The sequence below is a fragment of the Pecten maximus genome, chromosome 12, assembly GCF_902652985.1.
Source record: "Pecten maximus chromosome 12, xPecMax1.1, whole genome shotgun sequence".
Classification (NCBI taxonomy): Eukaryota; Metazoa; Mollusca; class Bivalvia; order Pectinida; family Pectinidae; genus Pecten; species Pecten maximus.
In genome coordinates this window covers 13971661-13988948 of record NC_047026.1, presented here as the reverse complement: position 1 = coordinate 13988948, position 17288 = coordinate 13971661, and the positions used below count along the sequence as shown (strand labels likewise).

Below are 17288 nucleotides of genomic sequence, written 5' to 3'. Positions count from 1 at the left end.
TTTCGACCTGACAAATGGAGATGATCAAGTGTCATGGTCTGTCTGGAAATCACAGCGACATGAAAGAGAGAAGACCACCAACGGGAAAACGACGACTACCACTGTTAGCATGACGGTGAAAGAGCCGGATTATGGGTCCCTCAGAATTCTTTCAGAAGAACTGCAGAAGGACATTCAAAAAGTAACAACACATATTCAATATCCGTCACCAGTACCAATCACTTCGATTTCTACGAGACAGAATGAACCATGAGGAAATAATAATGCACATAGACTTCAGTGAAAACTATAACTGCAAATATTCGTCTGAAATCCAGAGCATGCACTTCGGTGCCTCTCAGCGCCAAATATCACTACATACAGGGGTCGCATACGTAGCTGAAAAAACGTTTTCATTTTGTACAGCTTCAGATTGTCTGAAACATGGTCTTGCAGCTATATGGGCCCATTTACACCCAGTGATATCAAACTTGAAGGAAGAATCTGGTGCAAAGAGAATACATTTCATAAGTGACGGGCCAACAACTCAGTATAGAAACAAACACAACATGTATTTCTTTTCTCAGAAGATCTACCAGTATGGATTCGAGGGAGGAACTTGGAATTTCCTAGAAGCTGCGCACGGAAAGGGGGCTGCCGATGGTGTAGGTGCCGCTGTGAAGAGGCTTGCAGACAGATCTGTTCTGGTAACTGGCAAGGACATCATGAGTGCCTCAGATATCAAAGGACTGGCGTCAGAAACCAAAGTGTCCCTGTACACAATCTCTGAAGAGGATATCAGCAATATAGAGGCCGACATTCCCTCCAACATCAAGCCTATTCCAAAAACAATGCAGATACACCAGGTAATACTTACTTACGATTTATATAATGGATACTACAATATACTATAAGTTCAAAACTCATTTGTATTTATATAAATATAAATCTATAACTCATCTGTATTTAACTTGAAAGGTCTTGACATGTACTACTAAAATACACAATGCTTATACTTCCAGCATGCTAATGGCCCTGTACATTTTTTGACAATTTGTTCTTGGTACGTCAATTTGAACTTCAAATATATGTGTATATTATAGACTTAATCTTTAACCTTTTCAGTTGGTGACCAAGACTCGTGGTAATGTCCTTCATCGAGTACTATCATGCTTCTGTGGGGGAGAGTTTTTGGAATGTGTCTGCTTTACACCAAGTACCACAGTATTCAACATAGAGGTAAGTAAAACGTCAAAACAATTTTTAAGAGCATTATTTCATACGTAGTATCCATTGTTGCCTACAATTCTAGTAGTAATAAAGTATAGATGATCATTCCTTTATTAAGTTAAAATCAAATATTATCCAGGAAGCAGTCCGTGGGAGGGATTCTGCACCAGGCCCAGTTGGTGATTCTGTACCAGGTCCCGTTGGTGAATCTGTACCAGGCCCAGTTGGTGATTCTGCACCAGGCCCAGTTGGTGATTCTGCACCAGGCCCAGTTGGTGATTCTGTACCAGGCCCAGTTGGTGAATCTGTACCAGGTCCCGTGGGTGAATCTGTACCAGGTCCCGTTGGTGATTCTGTACCAGGCCCAGTTGGTGATTATGTACCAGGTACCGTTGCTGATTCTGAACCAGGTCCCGTTGGTGATTATGTACCAGGCCCAATTGACGATCAAACAGTTCAGGTATTGAATTTAACATCTGGAATTTTATTATCATGCAGTGAATGTGTTCAATCACATACTTTTCAAACTATATTAAAAAGAATCAAATTCTAGGAAATATTTGAATCTTTTGTATCATTATAGGAAATATCTGCCGCTCCAGGACCTTTATCTGTCGGCGTCCATGCATCAGACCAAACCAGCGACCATCTGCCCTCTGCTAAACTTGTAAAAGTTGATGTTGTAGACGAGTCTCTTATATCCCGACACTGCGTGGTGTCTTATGATAACATTCCCTTTTCTGGTAAGATAGTCGATGTGGATGATGATGAGGAAGTAGAGGTGAGTGTGATGCACAAGATTGGAAGGAACCGGTATTTCTGGCCCGCAAGGGAAGACCGACTATGGTACCCCAAAGAGATGATCGTTACTCTGTTGCCTGATGCTCCGGGACAGGTCACGAAACGGCATTCCGAAATAGACCCACACATTTGGGCTCTCATTGAAATAGATATGGATCTGGTCTGAATGAATTGATGTTTCACACATGAAATAAAAATTGAAGAGTTGTACTAAACTCGTATTGGCGTCATCTGTTTCGGCATAAGTTTGATATCTTGGCAAAAATAATGTCATTAGTCATTACCGTAACAATCATGTCATAACCGTAACATAATGTCACTACCGTACATTGATTTAAAACGTTTCTCCTACTTTCACATCTTAAGGAAATGCAAAGTAAAGATATGCAAAATATTGTATTACTATAAACCGTCATATTCTTTCAAACACAAATTGAATATGAAAGAAGGACTTTGTGACAACGAGATCACAAAATGTCAAAAACAGCACTGGTGAAAAAATTCTCCACTTGATGACCATTATCTCTTCTTTAGTGCTCTTTTATGAATTTTATGTTCATTTGTTTTTCTTCTCCGCATTGTTCTCTATCAAATTCTAACAAAAACTTCTTGCATGTAAACATCCCCTATAGATAAACCAAGAATTAAGTAGTATTACGGTAATGACCCAACATCACAGGTCCCCATCAGATAAACACATTTTATGAAAAACTGCATCGTGTCGAATCACTGCTCGCATCTGAAACTAACAGGGCGAAGAATGAGGATGGAAATAGACCAGTGCTTTAAAGGATTCCTGTCAAAATACGGCCATTTCAACTGTGTCCGAAATTTCCACTTTTTTCTGGAATGACCCACATGCACAGTAGTACAAAAATGGATAAATCTAAATAATACCCAAATGTCATTAAATAATGACACTGTTACATAAGGACGGCCTCCCGTGCGTGCGACATGTATGAGTGTGGTGAGTGTGTGTGTTTTGGGAGGCTGCGGTATGTTCGTGTTAAGTCTCCTTGTGATAGGCCGGAACTTTTGCCGATTTAAAGTGCTACCTCACTGAAGCATACTGCCGAAGACACCCAGCAGCACACCCCACCCGGTAACATTATACTGACAACGGGCGAACCAGTCGTCCCAATCCAAATATGCTGAGCGCTAAGCAGGAGTAGCAACTACTATTTTTAAAGACTCTGGTATGTCTCGGCTAGGGGACAGAACCCAAAGCCTTCCTCACAGCGGCGAACGCTCAACTAAAGGCCACGAGTGAGGCATTGTCAAGGGAGACATTAGGAAGAAGAAAGTTATCAAGAAAGAAGAGAAAAGATAAGATCCCAAATTTAGTCGCCTCTTACGATCATGCAATGGGTGCAGCAGGTACAATTCTTACGCCCTACCTGCAGGGCAGACTCGAACTGTGTTTCTTCCCATTTTTTCAAACGTTTCTGGTGACTTGTAGTCTGTTCCTTGTGGAAATTGATTTGAATTTCCGTTACCTAAATTGTTTTGTGTATTTGAAATCACCCTTATTTTCTTTTTATTTGTGATGAAAAGTCGAGGTTTGAAGTTGACGACCAACTTTAGTTGTTCCTTGTGTTTAGATCCTGATATATACTTTGATCCCAGTTTCGTAATTGTGCTTTGTGTGTTGTTCTTTTTTCCAAACCTGTCAAATGTCAACTGAGTATCGTTACTAAAGTCTAACGGATTTAATTTCTTTTGTATGTTGTCGTTTGCTTGCAGTGTTCTCATCGTGCCAACAACATCGGCTTTGCGAGATTTTGATATCATCTTGTCAACTGTGTTTGGAAATCTGATTTTTAGAGTTAACTTTTCTTCCTTGTTTGGTTCCCGTGAAGATGCTATCATTACTCCAACCGTCGTTGAAGCAAAATTTGGCTGTGTTTTGTTGAGCTGACCCATATAGCGTGTCCCCACATCCTTACCGATTGTTTTATTAATAGTACTTTAAGGGTAGTAATATGTTTCCAAGTTCATGTCGACCCTATCTCGTACCTGTTTCTTTTTCTAGCGCTTTGTTGCCCAATCTAGTTTGTGCATGTTGATTACTTAGTCTATTGCTTTCGTTGCGTTTTGAATTGTTCGAGCTTTCACCATGGTGTTTACGATGAGATGCTTTAGATTCACTTTGCCGAGATCCGAGGTTTTTTCATTTGCGATACCTTCAACTGTCCATGCTCTGTTGCGGACTATCTGATTTGTTAATTGCATTTGCAATTGTTTGGAATTCGTGATTTGTCCTCGGTGTGTTGGTATTTGACCCAAGCGTATTGATAAATGTTTTTGTGTTGTTGGATCATCAATTTGTAAATTTGTTTTAGGTATGTTTTAGGTATGTTTTGGTTTGGTTTGGTTTATTTTGTTTAACGTCCTATTAACATCTAAGGTCATTTAAGGACGGCCTCCCATGCGTGTGGTGATTACGTATGTGTGTTTTGGGTGGCTGCGGTATGTTCGTGTTAAGTCTCCTTGTGATAGGCCGGAACTTTTGCCGATTTAAAGTGCTATCTCACTGAAGCATACTGCCGAAGACATCCAGCAGCACACCCCACCCGGTCACATTATACTGACAACGGGCCAACCAGTCGTCCCACTCCAAATACGCTGAGCGCTAAGCAGAAGTAGCAACTACCATTTTTAGCTATTCAAATCGCCTTGCGTCCGTGGTCCGTCCCTGTCCCCTAGCCGAGACATACCAGAGTGTTTAAAAATGGTAGTTGCTACTCCTGCTTAGCGCTCAGCATATTTGGAGTGGGACGACTGGTTCGCCCGTTGTCAGTATAATGTGACCGGGTGGGGTGTGCTGCTGGGTGTCTTCGGTAGTATACTTCAGTGAGGTAGCACTATAAATCGGCAAAAGTTCCGGCCTATCACAAGGAGACTTAACACGAACATACCGCAGCCTCCCAAAACACACATACGCATTCACCACACGCATGCATGTCGCACGCACGGGAGGCCGTCCTTAAATGACCTTAGCTGTTAATAGGACGTTAAACAAAATAAACCAAACCAAACCCTCCGTCCGTCCGTAAACAATTCTTGTTATCGCTATTTCTGACACAGTACTGAAGGGATTCTTCTCAAATTTCATATTTAGGTTCCACTTGGTCCCAAGTTATGCATATTGCATTTTGGGACCGATCGGAAAACAACATGGCCGAAAAGCAGCCATCTTGGATTTTGACCATTGAAGTTTGTTATCGCTATTTCTGAGAAAGTACTGAATGGATCCTTTTCAAATTTTCTATGTAGGTTTCCCTTTGTGGCTAGTTATGCATATTGCATTTTGGGACTGATCGGAAAACAACATGGCCGACAGGCAGCCATCTTGGATTTTGACCATTGAAGATTGTTATCGCTATTTCTAAGAAAGTACTGAAGGGATTTTTCTCAAATTTTATATGTAGGTTTCCCTTGGTGCCTAGTTAAGCATATTGCATTTTGGGACTGATCGGAAAACAACATGGCCGACAGGCAGCCATCTTGGATTTTGACCATTGAAGTTTGTTATCGCTATTTCTGAGAAAGTTCTGAAGGGATATTTCTCAAATTATATATGTAGGTTCCCCTTGGTGCCTAGTTATGCATTTTGCATTTTGGGACTGATCGGAAAACAACATGGTCGACAGGCAGCCATCTTGGATTTGGACCATTGAAGTATGTTATCGCTATTTCTGAGAAAGTACTGAAGGAATCCTTCTCAAATTTCATATTTAGGTTCCCCTTGGTGCATAGTTATCCATATTGCATTTTCGGACCGATCGGAAAACAACATGGCCGACAGGCAGCCATATTGGATTTTGACCATTGAAGTTTGTTATCGCTATTTCTGAGAAAGTACTGAAGGGATATTTCTCAAATTATATATGTAGGTTCCCCTTGGTGCCTAGTTATGCATTTTGCATTTTGGGACTGATCGGAAAACAACATGGCCGACAGGCAGCCATCTTGGATTTTGAACATTGAAGATTGTTATCGCTATTTCTGAGAAAGTACTGAAGGGATCCTTCTCAAATTTCATATGTTGGTTCCCCTTGGTCTGTTGTTATGCATATTGCATTTTAAGACCGATCGGAAAACAACATGGCTGACAGGCAGCCATCTTGGATTTTGACAATTGAAGTTTGTTATCGCTATTTCTGAGAAAGTGCTGAAGGGATCCTTCTCCAATTTCATAAGAAGGTTCTCCTTGGTCTGTAGTTATTCATGTGCATTTTGAACTTATCGAAAAACAACATGGCCGACAGGCAGCCATCTTGGATTTGGACCATTGAAGATTGTTATCGCTATTGCTAAGAAAGTACTGAAGGGATTTTTTCTCAAATTTCATATGTAGGTTTCCCTTGGTGCATAGTTATGCATATTGCATTTTCGGACCGATCTGAAAACAACATGGCCGACATGCAGCCATCTTGGATTTTGACCATTGAAGATTGTTATCGCTATTGCTAAGAAAGTACTGAAGGGATTTTTCTCAAATTTCATATGTAGGTTCCCCTTGGTGCCTAGTTATATATATTGCATTTTGGGACTGATCGGAAAACAACATGGCCGACAGGCAGCCATCTTGGATTTTGACCATTGAAGTATGTTATCGCTATTTCTGAGAAAGTGCTGAAGGGATCTTTCTAAAATTTCATGTGTAGGTTCCCCTTGGTCTGTTGTTATGCATATTGCATTTTGGGATGGATCGGAAAACAACATGGCCGACCGGCAGCCATCTTGGATTTTGACCATTGAAGTATGTTATCGCTATTTCTAAGAAAGTACTGAAGGGATCCTTCTCCAATTTCATAAGAAGGTTCTCCTTGGTCTGTAGTTATGCATGTGCATTTTGAACTTATCGAAAAACAACATGGCCGACAGGCAGCCATCTTGGATTTTGACCATTGAAGTTTGTTATCCCTATTGCTAAGAAAGTACTGAAGGGACTTTTCTCAAATTTCATATGTAGGTTTCCCTTGGTGCTTAGTTATGCATATTGCATTTTGGGACTGATCGGAAAACAACATGGCCGACAGGCAGCCATCTTGGATTTTGACCATTGAAGTATGTTATCGCTATTTCTGAGAAAGTGCTGAAGGGATCTTTCTAAAATTTCATATGTAGGTTCCCCTTGGTCTGTTGTTATGCATATTGCATTTTGGGATGGATCGGAAAACAACATGGCCGACCGGCAGCCATCTTGGATTTTGACCATTGAAGTATGTTATCGCTATTTCTAAGAAAGTACTGAAGGGATCCTTCTCAAATTTCATATTTAGGTTCCCCTTGGTGCATAGTTATGCATAATGCATTTTCGGACCGATCGGAAAACAACATGGCCGACAGACAGCCATCTTGGATTTTGACCATTGAAGTTTGTTATCGCTATTTCTGAGAAAGTACTGAAGGGATATTTCTTAAATTTTATATGTAGGTTCCCTTTGGTGCATAGTTATGCATATTTCATTTTGGGACTGATCGGAAAACAACATGGCCGACAGGCAGCCATCTTGACCATTGAGCTTAGATTTACAAACCCCAATTCACATTTAGATAGTAGAGCTTATTGCCCCAGCAATTTTCACAAAAAAAGTGTCCTAAAATATAAGTGATGGACAGATATCGAAGTTTGTCAATTAAGAGTACACATAACGGTGGCTAAGGTCACTTACAAGTATTCCTAGTTAGTGTACTACTGTTATGACGGTTTTTCTGGTGGAGTTGAGCTGGGGTTTCTTGTCCCATTCGACAGTCAAGCACTGGCTGACCTCCACATACTGTCCCAAGCGAAGTGCATGGCACCTTCGCCAAGTCTCTCCAGAGACTGACATCTATCTCTGCACCATTGTCCATCAACCGGAAGGTGTGTACCTCTAATTTACATATTGGGCCCTGCCTCTTTGGTGCCTTTGGGGTTAGAGCCACCATTTATGCAAAATCTATTCCCATTCCCCCAAGGATGTGTCTGACTAAATTAAGTTCAAATCCATTCAAAACTTAATGACTTGTAGCGATTTAAAGGAATTATCTCCATTCCCCCAAGGATGTGTCTGACTAAACTAAGTTCAAATCCATTCAAAACTTAATGACTTGTAGCGATTTAAAGGAATTACCTCTATTTCCCCTATTCGGCCCGCCAATTTGGCCCCTTGGGAGTTAGAGCAACCATTTATGCAAAATATGTTCCCCTTTTTTAAAGAATGTTTCTGACTAAATTGGGTTCAAATCCATTCATAACTTCATAACAAGTTGCGATTTAGAGGAATTACCCTCTTTTCCCCCTATTTGACCCCGTCCCTCTAGCCCATTGGGGGTCAGAGTAACCATTTATGCAACATCTGTCCCCCTTCTCCCAAGAATATTTCTGACTAATTTTGGTTCAAATCCATTCATAACTTCATGACTAGTAGTGATTTAAGTGAACTACCTCTATTTTACATATTGGGCCCTGTTACCGTTCTGTTTAGACCACCTGGGGGACTGAGTGAAAGTGGTCTTAAAAGCGGGATTGTCTTGATACCGAGTTTGACTCTTTGACCATCAGGAACTTCCACGTGATGTCGCAGTTTAATCCTGCTGAAAAATTTACAGATGTAAATATCTGCTATGAAATGGTTTAATAGCATTCGAAAATAAATATGTATATATTAGAATAACAGATCTATATATCGCACTGTTTATATATTCATGATGCAGCATACAAATGTGTATTTGAATGGTAATTAAAAATGTGTGTTGTAAGCAGCAAACTGATTCATGGATTTTTAATTCAAATCGCGACAGCTATCACTCGATGGCCTTCATAAAACAGCTTTAGGCTGTTCACCTTTTTCGACCCTTGGTTTTACAACCATCCAATTATGGTCAGAAGGAAATGTTGCAATGCCGTCGTCAACCGCATGACTAATTCCCGACAGTAATTTAATCACACTCGTAACAAGATAACTCAGACAAGGATATAATTGAAAATGGCCATCAAAATGGTGACAATACAAATTTAATATATACACTAGGATCAAAACCATAAAAAGCATAAATTAGGCTAATCACTTAGGTATCTCAAAATATAGCTCCACTGGAATGACACCTTTACGCATATGATATACATTTTCGAGCAGACATTTAATATCACGGCACATGCACCGTTAAAAGCATAAATTAGGCTAATTACTTAGGTATCTCAAAAATATAGTTCCAATGGAATGACACCTGTACGTATATGATATACATTTCGAGCAGATATTTAATATCAGGACGCATGCACCGGGAAAATGTCAAAATCGCATAGATATGCTCTGACAGAAACACATCGTACACATGCACCGGGAACATGTCAAAATCGTATACATATGCTCTGACAGAAACACATCGTACACAGAAACGGGAAAAAATGCAAGCTTTTCCACAACAGTTGTCATCAAAATCGCTTAATATCTAAATTTCAACCAATGAGAAGACTGTTTATTGTTGGGGCGCGGGGGCCGAGTGGTTAAGGTGTCCCAAAATTTTATCACTAGCTGTCCATCTCAGAGTTGCGAGTTCGAAACCCACGTTGGGCAGTTACCTGGTACTGACCGTAGGTCGGTGGGTTTTCTCCGGGTACTCCAGCTTTCCTCCACCACCAAAACCAGGCACGTCCTTAACTGACCCTGGCTTTTAATAGGACGTAAAACTGTCTTGGGTAGCACACTACAGTAGGACAGCCTGGCCATGGGCAATTTTTTTGTTAAGCAAATAACTCCTGTATTATGATATGCATAAAAATGAAAAAATAAATGTACACTATAATTGGTATATTCAGTATGAAGAAGTACATACAGGCTTCACATTTACTACTATCACGTTTTATTTGATATATGTTTCTTTAGAATATAAAGGTCATTGAGTAATAGCCGGCTCGACCTCTTTTTCAGAATCATGGTTTATATTTAAAATACATGTACACAAACCTGTTAACTGCTTATAACACACGCAACTAGAACACTGACACGTCAGAAAGGGCCCCGCTATGTGTCTGACCCTTCAGGGTAAATGTAATAATTATTGTCAGTGTTTTTCCTGCCTATATAACTGGGTGCGCCAAACGACCCCATTCTCAATGCGTTTTAGCCTGATTTTTTCCCCAAAATCAACTCGAAAATTCCCAATAATTTCAACCAATCAGAAACCTCCATTTGTTACCATGGCAACAGACGGTTTCATAAGTGGTACCATTGTGTTTGGCTTCCCTAAAAACCACTATGTACCAATTTTCACCGAAATCGAACAATATACAATGTAGAAATTTCAACCAATCAGAAACCTCCATTTGTTACCATGGCAACAGACGGTTTTGTAAGTGGTACCAATTTTCACCGAAATCCTTCAACTCTTGTCAATAATTTGGCGCAAAAGAAAAAAAACGGACAGACGGACGGACAGACAGACAGACAACCTGATTACTATAGGGCACCACATCTTCGATGCGGGGCCCTAATAAACCAGGTTATTTATTAAACAAAATTACAGTTAACCTGGTTATTGCTACAAATTAAAATCAATCAGGTTATAAGATTAACCAGGTTATAAGTACAAACTTCAATGGGAAATTTATATAATTAACCAGGTTATTAGTACAAACTACAATAAGTTATATAATATTATATTCAACTTAGGTTATTAGTATAGGAGCAGTTGATGGTGATATCACGTCGGAAAAATAAGTAAGCACAAACATTTCATGTTATTAGATGATTTGTGTTGAATAAAGCCTTTTGAATGATAGGATTACATTCCTTTTCTAAAAAAAAAGTAAATGACAATTTTAGACCTTTTAAATCCTTCAAACGAATTTAAATTGTTGAAGCAATCAAAGTTTCCAATTGAGAACAAGATCATTCATTGATAAGAAAATGTCAAAATTGTTTTGACTGCTAAAATCCAAAAGGGTCGATTACCTGGCATTTTGAAGCCGACCCAGGATGACCTTGACCGTTGACCTTTGAACTTGTGACCTTGAACTATGAGTTTGATCATTCTGTCAGTTAACTCTTGGTTTATTTCTTGACAACTTTGCATAATCGAATAGTGAACAGTTAAAAACAACAAAGATCCAGTATTTTCATGTTAATGTTAAAATCCAATATGGCCGCCTAACAGCCATTTTGAATCCGATTTGCATGAAATACTAGGATGCATGAGGAATCATCAGTTTCAATTTGATACAAATCCTTCATCTCCTTCATCTCCTTCCATCATTTTTGTGCAGAAGAAAAAAAACGGACAGACGGACGGACAGACAGACAGACAGACGGACAGACGGACAACCTGATTACTATAGGGCACCCGCATCTCTCGATGCGGGGCCCTAATTAAAGACATCAAAAAGTATATGACCAGTGCTTTACATATTCATTTTCTTTTAATATACAGTGTACATGTATATATATTCATGTTCTACACTCGTAACTAGAGAACTCAGACGACGTATATGATTGAAAATGGCAATCAAAATGGTGACAATGAAAATGTATTATATACACTAGGATCATAACCATAAAAAGCATAAATAAGGCTAATTACTTAGGTATCTCAAAAATATAGTCCCCCTGGAATGACACTTTTACGTATATGATATACATTTCGAGCAGATATTTAATATCAGGACGCATGCACCTGGAAAATGTCACAATCGGATACATATGCTCTGACAGAAACACATCGTACACAGCCATAGGCAGTATAGCAGCCGGTGTATCTGTCTAGCGAGACACAATGGGTTTAAACACCGCACGGAAAAAATGTAAGCTTTTCCACAACAGTCGTTACTAGTTGGGTGACACCTGAAGGATGTCACCGAAAAAATGAAGCGTAGTGAGGGGCGATAACTCTGTTTCAGCAATTTTCATCAAAATCGCTCAATATCTAAATTTCAACCAATGAGAAGACTGTTTATTGTTGGGGCGCGCGGGCCGGGTGGTTAAGGTGTCCCAACATTTTATCACTAGCTGTCCATCTCAGGGTTGCGAGTTCGAAACCCACGTGGGGCAGTTTCCTGGTACTGACCGTAGGTCGGTTGTTTTTCTCCGAGTACTCCAGCTTTCCTCCACCACCAAAACCAGGCACGTCCTTAAATGACCCTGGCTTTTAATAGGACGTAAAACTATCTTGTTGCCAAGGAAATGAAACCCATAAAGTTGAATTTGCTGTCCCATAATACCCATATTTTATTGAAATCAGGCAATATCTAAATTTGGACCAATCAGAGGCCAGGAAATGGCGACCATTTTGGTAAAACGTGAAACTGAGGTGACCAGAGGGACCGGTGTCCCATGATGTACCTACATACGAAATTTCATTGCAATCCGATAATATCTAAATTTGGACAAATATCCTCGAAAAAAATAGGATTAATTCTTTCAGATAGGAATATCCAAGATTTTATGGAAATTGACTGGCCCCAATATTAATCCTGGAGAAAATTGTTAATAAATCACACTTGCGCGAGGAAAATCCCATTTTTGCAGGATGAAAATTAGGTAATTAGCAAGTTTTAAATTGTTTGATGTGAATTTGAACAATAATTCATGTAAAGGAAGCTTAACCATGCATAATAAATCATGTTTTTATTTTTAAATAACTTTTTTTCAACCTTTTATCGGGTAGCAGTGTACACCAGTTTGCCCAGTTTCTGAAAATTAAGTGGCAATTATCTCTTACTCTTATATATATTTGCTTTGTTAGCTTTGTTTATCACCCTGTGAATAGCCAGCTGAGTCAGTTGGAGGCAGGGTCTCCTTGTAGTAGTTAGTGACTACCTTTGAACAACATGCAGGAGGCCTGTCTGTCCACATGCCATCCAGGAAATGGAGCAATAATTTATGAAAATGAAGCTTACCAAGCAAAATAAATAATGATGTTTTTTAAATGAATGTTTTAAACTTCTTATAAGGTACACAGTAGCAGTGTAAACCAGTTTGCCCGGTTTCTGAAAAATAAGTAGCATCTCTAAGTCTGAGGCTGGGTCCCCTTGTAGTAGTTGGTTACTACCTGATTGAACAACATACAAGAGGCCCGTTGCATGTCATCCAGAGCAATAAGGGTAAAGTGGTCTTGACCAAAGAAACAACCACGACAGCACATACCGGCCTTATTGTCAGCTTCCTTTTTCTTCTGCAGGATAACTTTTCAAACTTTTCTATACTTCTGCGATAAATATAATATTAATAAACTTGGTGTATTTGGTTTAACGTCCAATTAACAGCCAAGGTCATTTAAGGACGTGCCAGGTTTAGAGGTGGGGGAAAGCCGGAACGAAACGTCCTTGCTCCTCAACATAAACAAATATCAGCTGATCAAGACACAAAGCATCAACTAACGACACAGTAATTTCACTAAACAGACAAACAATAAAGACATTAAATATTACATATTTTAACGTCGCCTGCCTATAAAACGTTAATGGACACGTAACCTTTACACTCGGCTTACCGGAAGCCTACGACTCAGTACGAGTTTATATTGTTATCGAAAAGAATTGAACGCTGCCGCTGGTCTGGGCTGACGATGAATACTGATCCTGTAAAGCAACAAAATTGGTCATAGTAGAACAGCTATAACCTCCAATATCACTTTTAATATGACATGATATTAAAAAGTCCTGGTCCTGACGGGAAAATGTAATACAACTCACTTAGACTGCAGCTAAAGCCTGGCGTTGAACGAGTAAGCGGCGTGAAGTCCCCGGTGTTATTTCATCCGGAACTCCTCGGGGAATCATTTCAGCGACAATACCCGATAAGTTCAGGATGGCGTTATTCTATAGTTTTCCTTTATACATGTATATGCGGACAAGCCGTCCAAACCAAATGTGTTAATAATTTCTATGACGTATAAACTTCATACATCAATGCAGGCTTTAAAAGACATCATCAAGATGACTCACGCAGAACAAATATAAAACCAGTTGATCCAACTCTGTATGCCGATCCGGTCCATCTGTTCAACCGTGCTAAACGGAAAAGGAAACGCCCGGTCTTGCATCAAAAAAACAGGCAGCCTATTTATAGGGAAATACCCCAGTCGAGTGGAAAAATACTGAGAAGGCCATTTTCAAAACAATCTAGTGACCGTTCTGCTGAAGATATCGGAAAACTAACAGGCCGTTTTCTTCAGGAAACATTTATCTCTCTGTATGTGTATTGTATATATCTCTGAATTCTTTTCTGAATTTTGAGGGCGATTTAAACAGAACCTCTCGGTCAAAATGACGATTTTGGCATGTTTGACCCAAAATATCTCATAACAAGGGCCCGTTGGAGGGTCACAACATACGCCCGCCGCAGTATTTGACACTTGGAAGGGGGTAGTTTCACAGGTTGTAATGCTTTAAAATGAAATATCATTGTTGGGAAGTTGGAAGGAGATATTGATACACATAATGGTGTGTAGTCGAAACCGAAGGGCAACTTTAAATGATGAGATGTATATGTTGCAAATATGGGAAACCTTGGTTTAGACACAACAACACAAAAATTAGTTCACATTTTTATATACAGAATATATACATTAAAAGAACCTCTTTGCAAAGAATCAGCTTCCTAATACCATTATTAAGTGAATGGTGAGCAATTACAAAATCATCAAAGTGGAATAACCCTGCAAATACGGGGGTAAGGGTCATGATTTTGGTATGCGACACCCCGGCTCATCAAATTGTATATTTGTGTCAAGTATGGAGAGCCTGGGTCGAGTAGTATTGGAGTTATGGTCCGGACAAGTAAAATCATCATCAAAGGGGAAGAACTCCACAAATATGGGGGTAAGGGGCATGATTTTGGTATGCAGCACTCCGGCTTATCAAGATGTATATTTGTGTCAAGAAAGGAGAGTCTGGGTCGAGTAGTATTGGAGTTATCGTCCGGACAAGTAAAATCATCAAAGGGGAATAACTCCACAAATACGGGGGTAAGGGGCATGATTTTGGTATGCGACATTTCGGCTCATCAAGATGTATATTTGTGTCAAGTATGGAGAGCCTGGGTCGAGTAGTACTGGAGTTATGGTCCGGACACCATATGTGCCCGAAGTAAAATCATCAAAGAGGAATAACTCCACAAATAAGGGTTATTGAGAAGTCGTTTGAAGATTACAGCCTATTTGACCAATGTGACCTTGAATGAAGGTCAAGGTCATTCATTTGAACAAACTTTGTAGCCCTTCACCCTAGCATGCTACAGGCCCAATATCGAGTCCTTGGGCCTCTTGGTTATTGAGAAGTCGTTTAAAGATTTTAGCCTATTTGACCCATGTGACCTTGAATGAAGGTCAAGGTCATTCATTTGAACAAACTTTGTAGCCCTTCACCCAAGCATGCTACAGACCCAATACCAAGTCCCTGGGTCTCTTGGTTATTGAGAAGAAGTTGTTTGAAGATTATAGCCTATTTGACCCATGTGACCTTGAATGTAGGTCAAGGCCATTTATTTGAACAAACTTTGTAGCCCTTCACCCCAGCATGCTACAGGCCTAATATCAAGTCCCTGGGCCTCTTGGTTATTGAGAAGAAGTTGTTTAAATGAAAAAGCTGACGCCGGACGGACGGACGACGGACGCCGCACCACGGCATCAGCTCATTTGCCCTTCGGGCAGGTGAGCTAAAAACGATGTGGAACTAAAAACTAAAAATGCTCCTGTCAATGTTTAATCAAGCAGGCTATGTTTGGTTTGGTTTGGTTTGGTAACGTCCTATTAACAGCTACGGTCATTTAAAGACGGCCTCCCGTGCGTGCGACATGCATGCGTGTGGTAAGTGGGTATGTTTGTTTTGGGAGGCTGTGGTATGTTTGTGTTAAGTCTCCTTGTGATAGGCCGGATCTTTTGCCGCTTTATAGAGCTACCTCACTGAAGCATACTGCCGAAGACACAAACAACACAGTATAAATTTGAATAAAGATATATGTATCAATGTCTAAATACTAGATAGGTAATTTGAATTGTGTACAAATTTGCATGTAAGAGAGACTATTATAGTCAAATTTTGATTTAAAGCACAGAAACTTAAACAAAAACTTCTCTGTTCTACTTTAATATGGTATACGAGTGTTGCTTCATATGATGACCATATTTCAGAGCAGTAATCCAACTGCACTAATGTACACAGAACGAATAACATTTTACGCTTTTAAAATCCAAACATTGGCATGACTTTACCAACCCCTTTCTTAACATGTAATAAAAATATCAGATTCGTAGTGAGCCATACATCCAAGTCTTTAGCATGTGATTCTTTCCTAAGATATTCCCTACCAAAGCTATGGGGAAACTCAGTTTTACATCTTTTGTTGCTTAACGTTATGTAACAATATTTCTTTATATTACGGTACATTTTCAAGTTTTACACCAGTCGTAGACTCTGCCCACATCGGATAAGAGTTAACCCAGTCTTGAATATAACGTGATGATTTACAAAATTTGCCATCATCGGTAAAATGGATAGTTTTGGAAAAAATTAAATAGTGTAGTTTCAGTACTGATATGATATAAGAAACACATTCCATGCTAGTTTGATAGAATTTTGTAATCATTTGTATGCTCAGAAAATATTTCCTTTTGTGTCTTTTCTAAAATTGTCATTTTGTCCAAATTTTTTTTTTTTAGATCACACACAAAATAACAGTCATTCAAGACACTTGTTAATTCTTCTATCATCAAATGCTTGATTTAAACTCTTGAGATGAAGTTTTCATAATATATATTTGTAGACTTAATACATTTGGGTTTTTAAGATTTGGCTTATCCATTTGAATCATTATTTTATGAAAAGTAAGAGCAGGCTATAGTTTAAACTCACTCACTCAGATGTAAAATGTGACATGCTGGCTAGGTAATACAGGTAAATTTCAGAATGTTTGCAGAGTGAGAATGAACCATAGTTGGACCCCGGGGGACAGGTCACCATGTGGCCAGGTGTACCATGTGTCGGACACAAAAGAGCTAGACTGATCATCATCTTACAGGTAAGGTGTGAAAGGATGCATGTCCTCAAGGTTGTGGAGGGGTTGCATATTGAGCCCTGGTGGCCATTGGCAACAGGGTTATAGGCCTGTCCCTAGATGTTAGGCTTCAATATAGTTTTTTGTAATGTAATATCATATAGATGACACGAACTGTTGAAACCGGGAAACGTAAAGAAATTTAAAAAAAATTAAAAGAAAATTTTAAAATAAATTAAACCAAATTCCCAAAAGATTTTAAATAAAATTTAAAAGAAAAGTAAAAACGTATTAAAC

General features: G+C 39.4%; 1 protein-coding gene across 1 annotated transcript; it reads left to right on the top strand.

Moving 5' to 3' along the window:
- Positions 1-209: 209 nt before the first annotated feature.
- LOC117339905 lies at positions 210-2225 on the top strand. Its single transcript, XM_033901616.1, has 4 exons — positions 210-845; positions 1105-1218; positions 1349-1669; positions 1793-2225. The coding sequence occupies exons 1-4, from the start codon at positions 243-245 to the stop codon at positions 2174-2176; spliced, it is 1422 nt and encodes a 473-aa protein (XP_033757507.1). The 5' UTR covers positions 210-242; the 3' UTR covers positions 2177-2225.
- The last annotated feature ends 15063 nt before the right edge of the window (positions 2226-17288 follow it).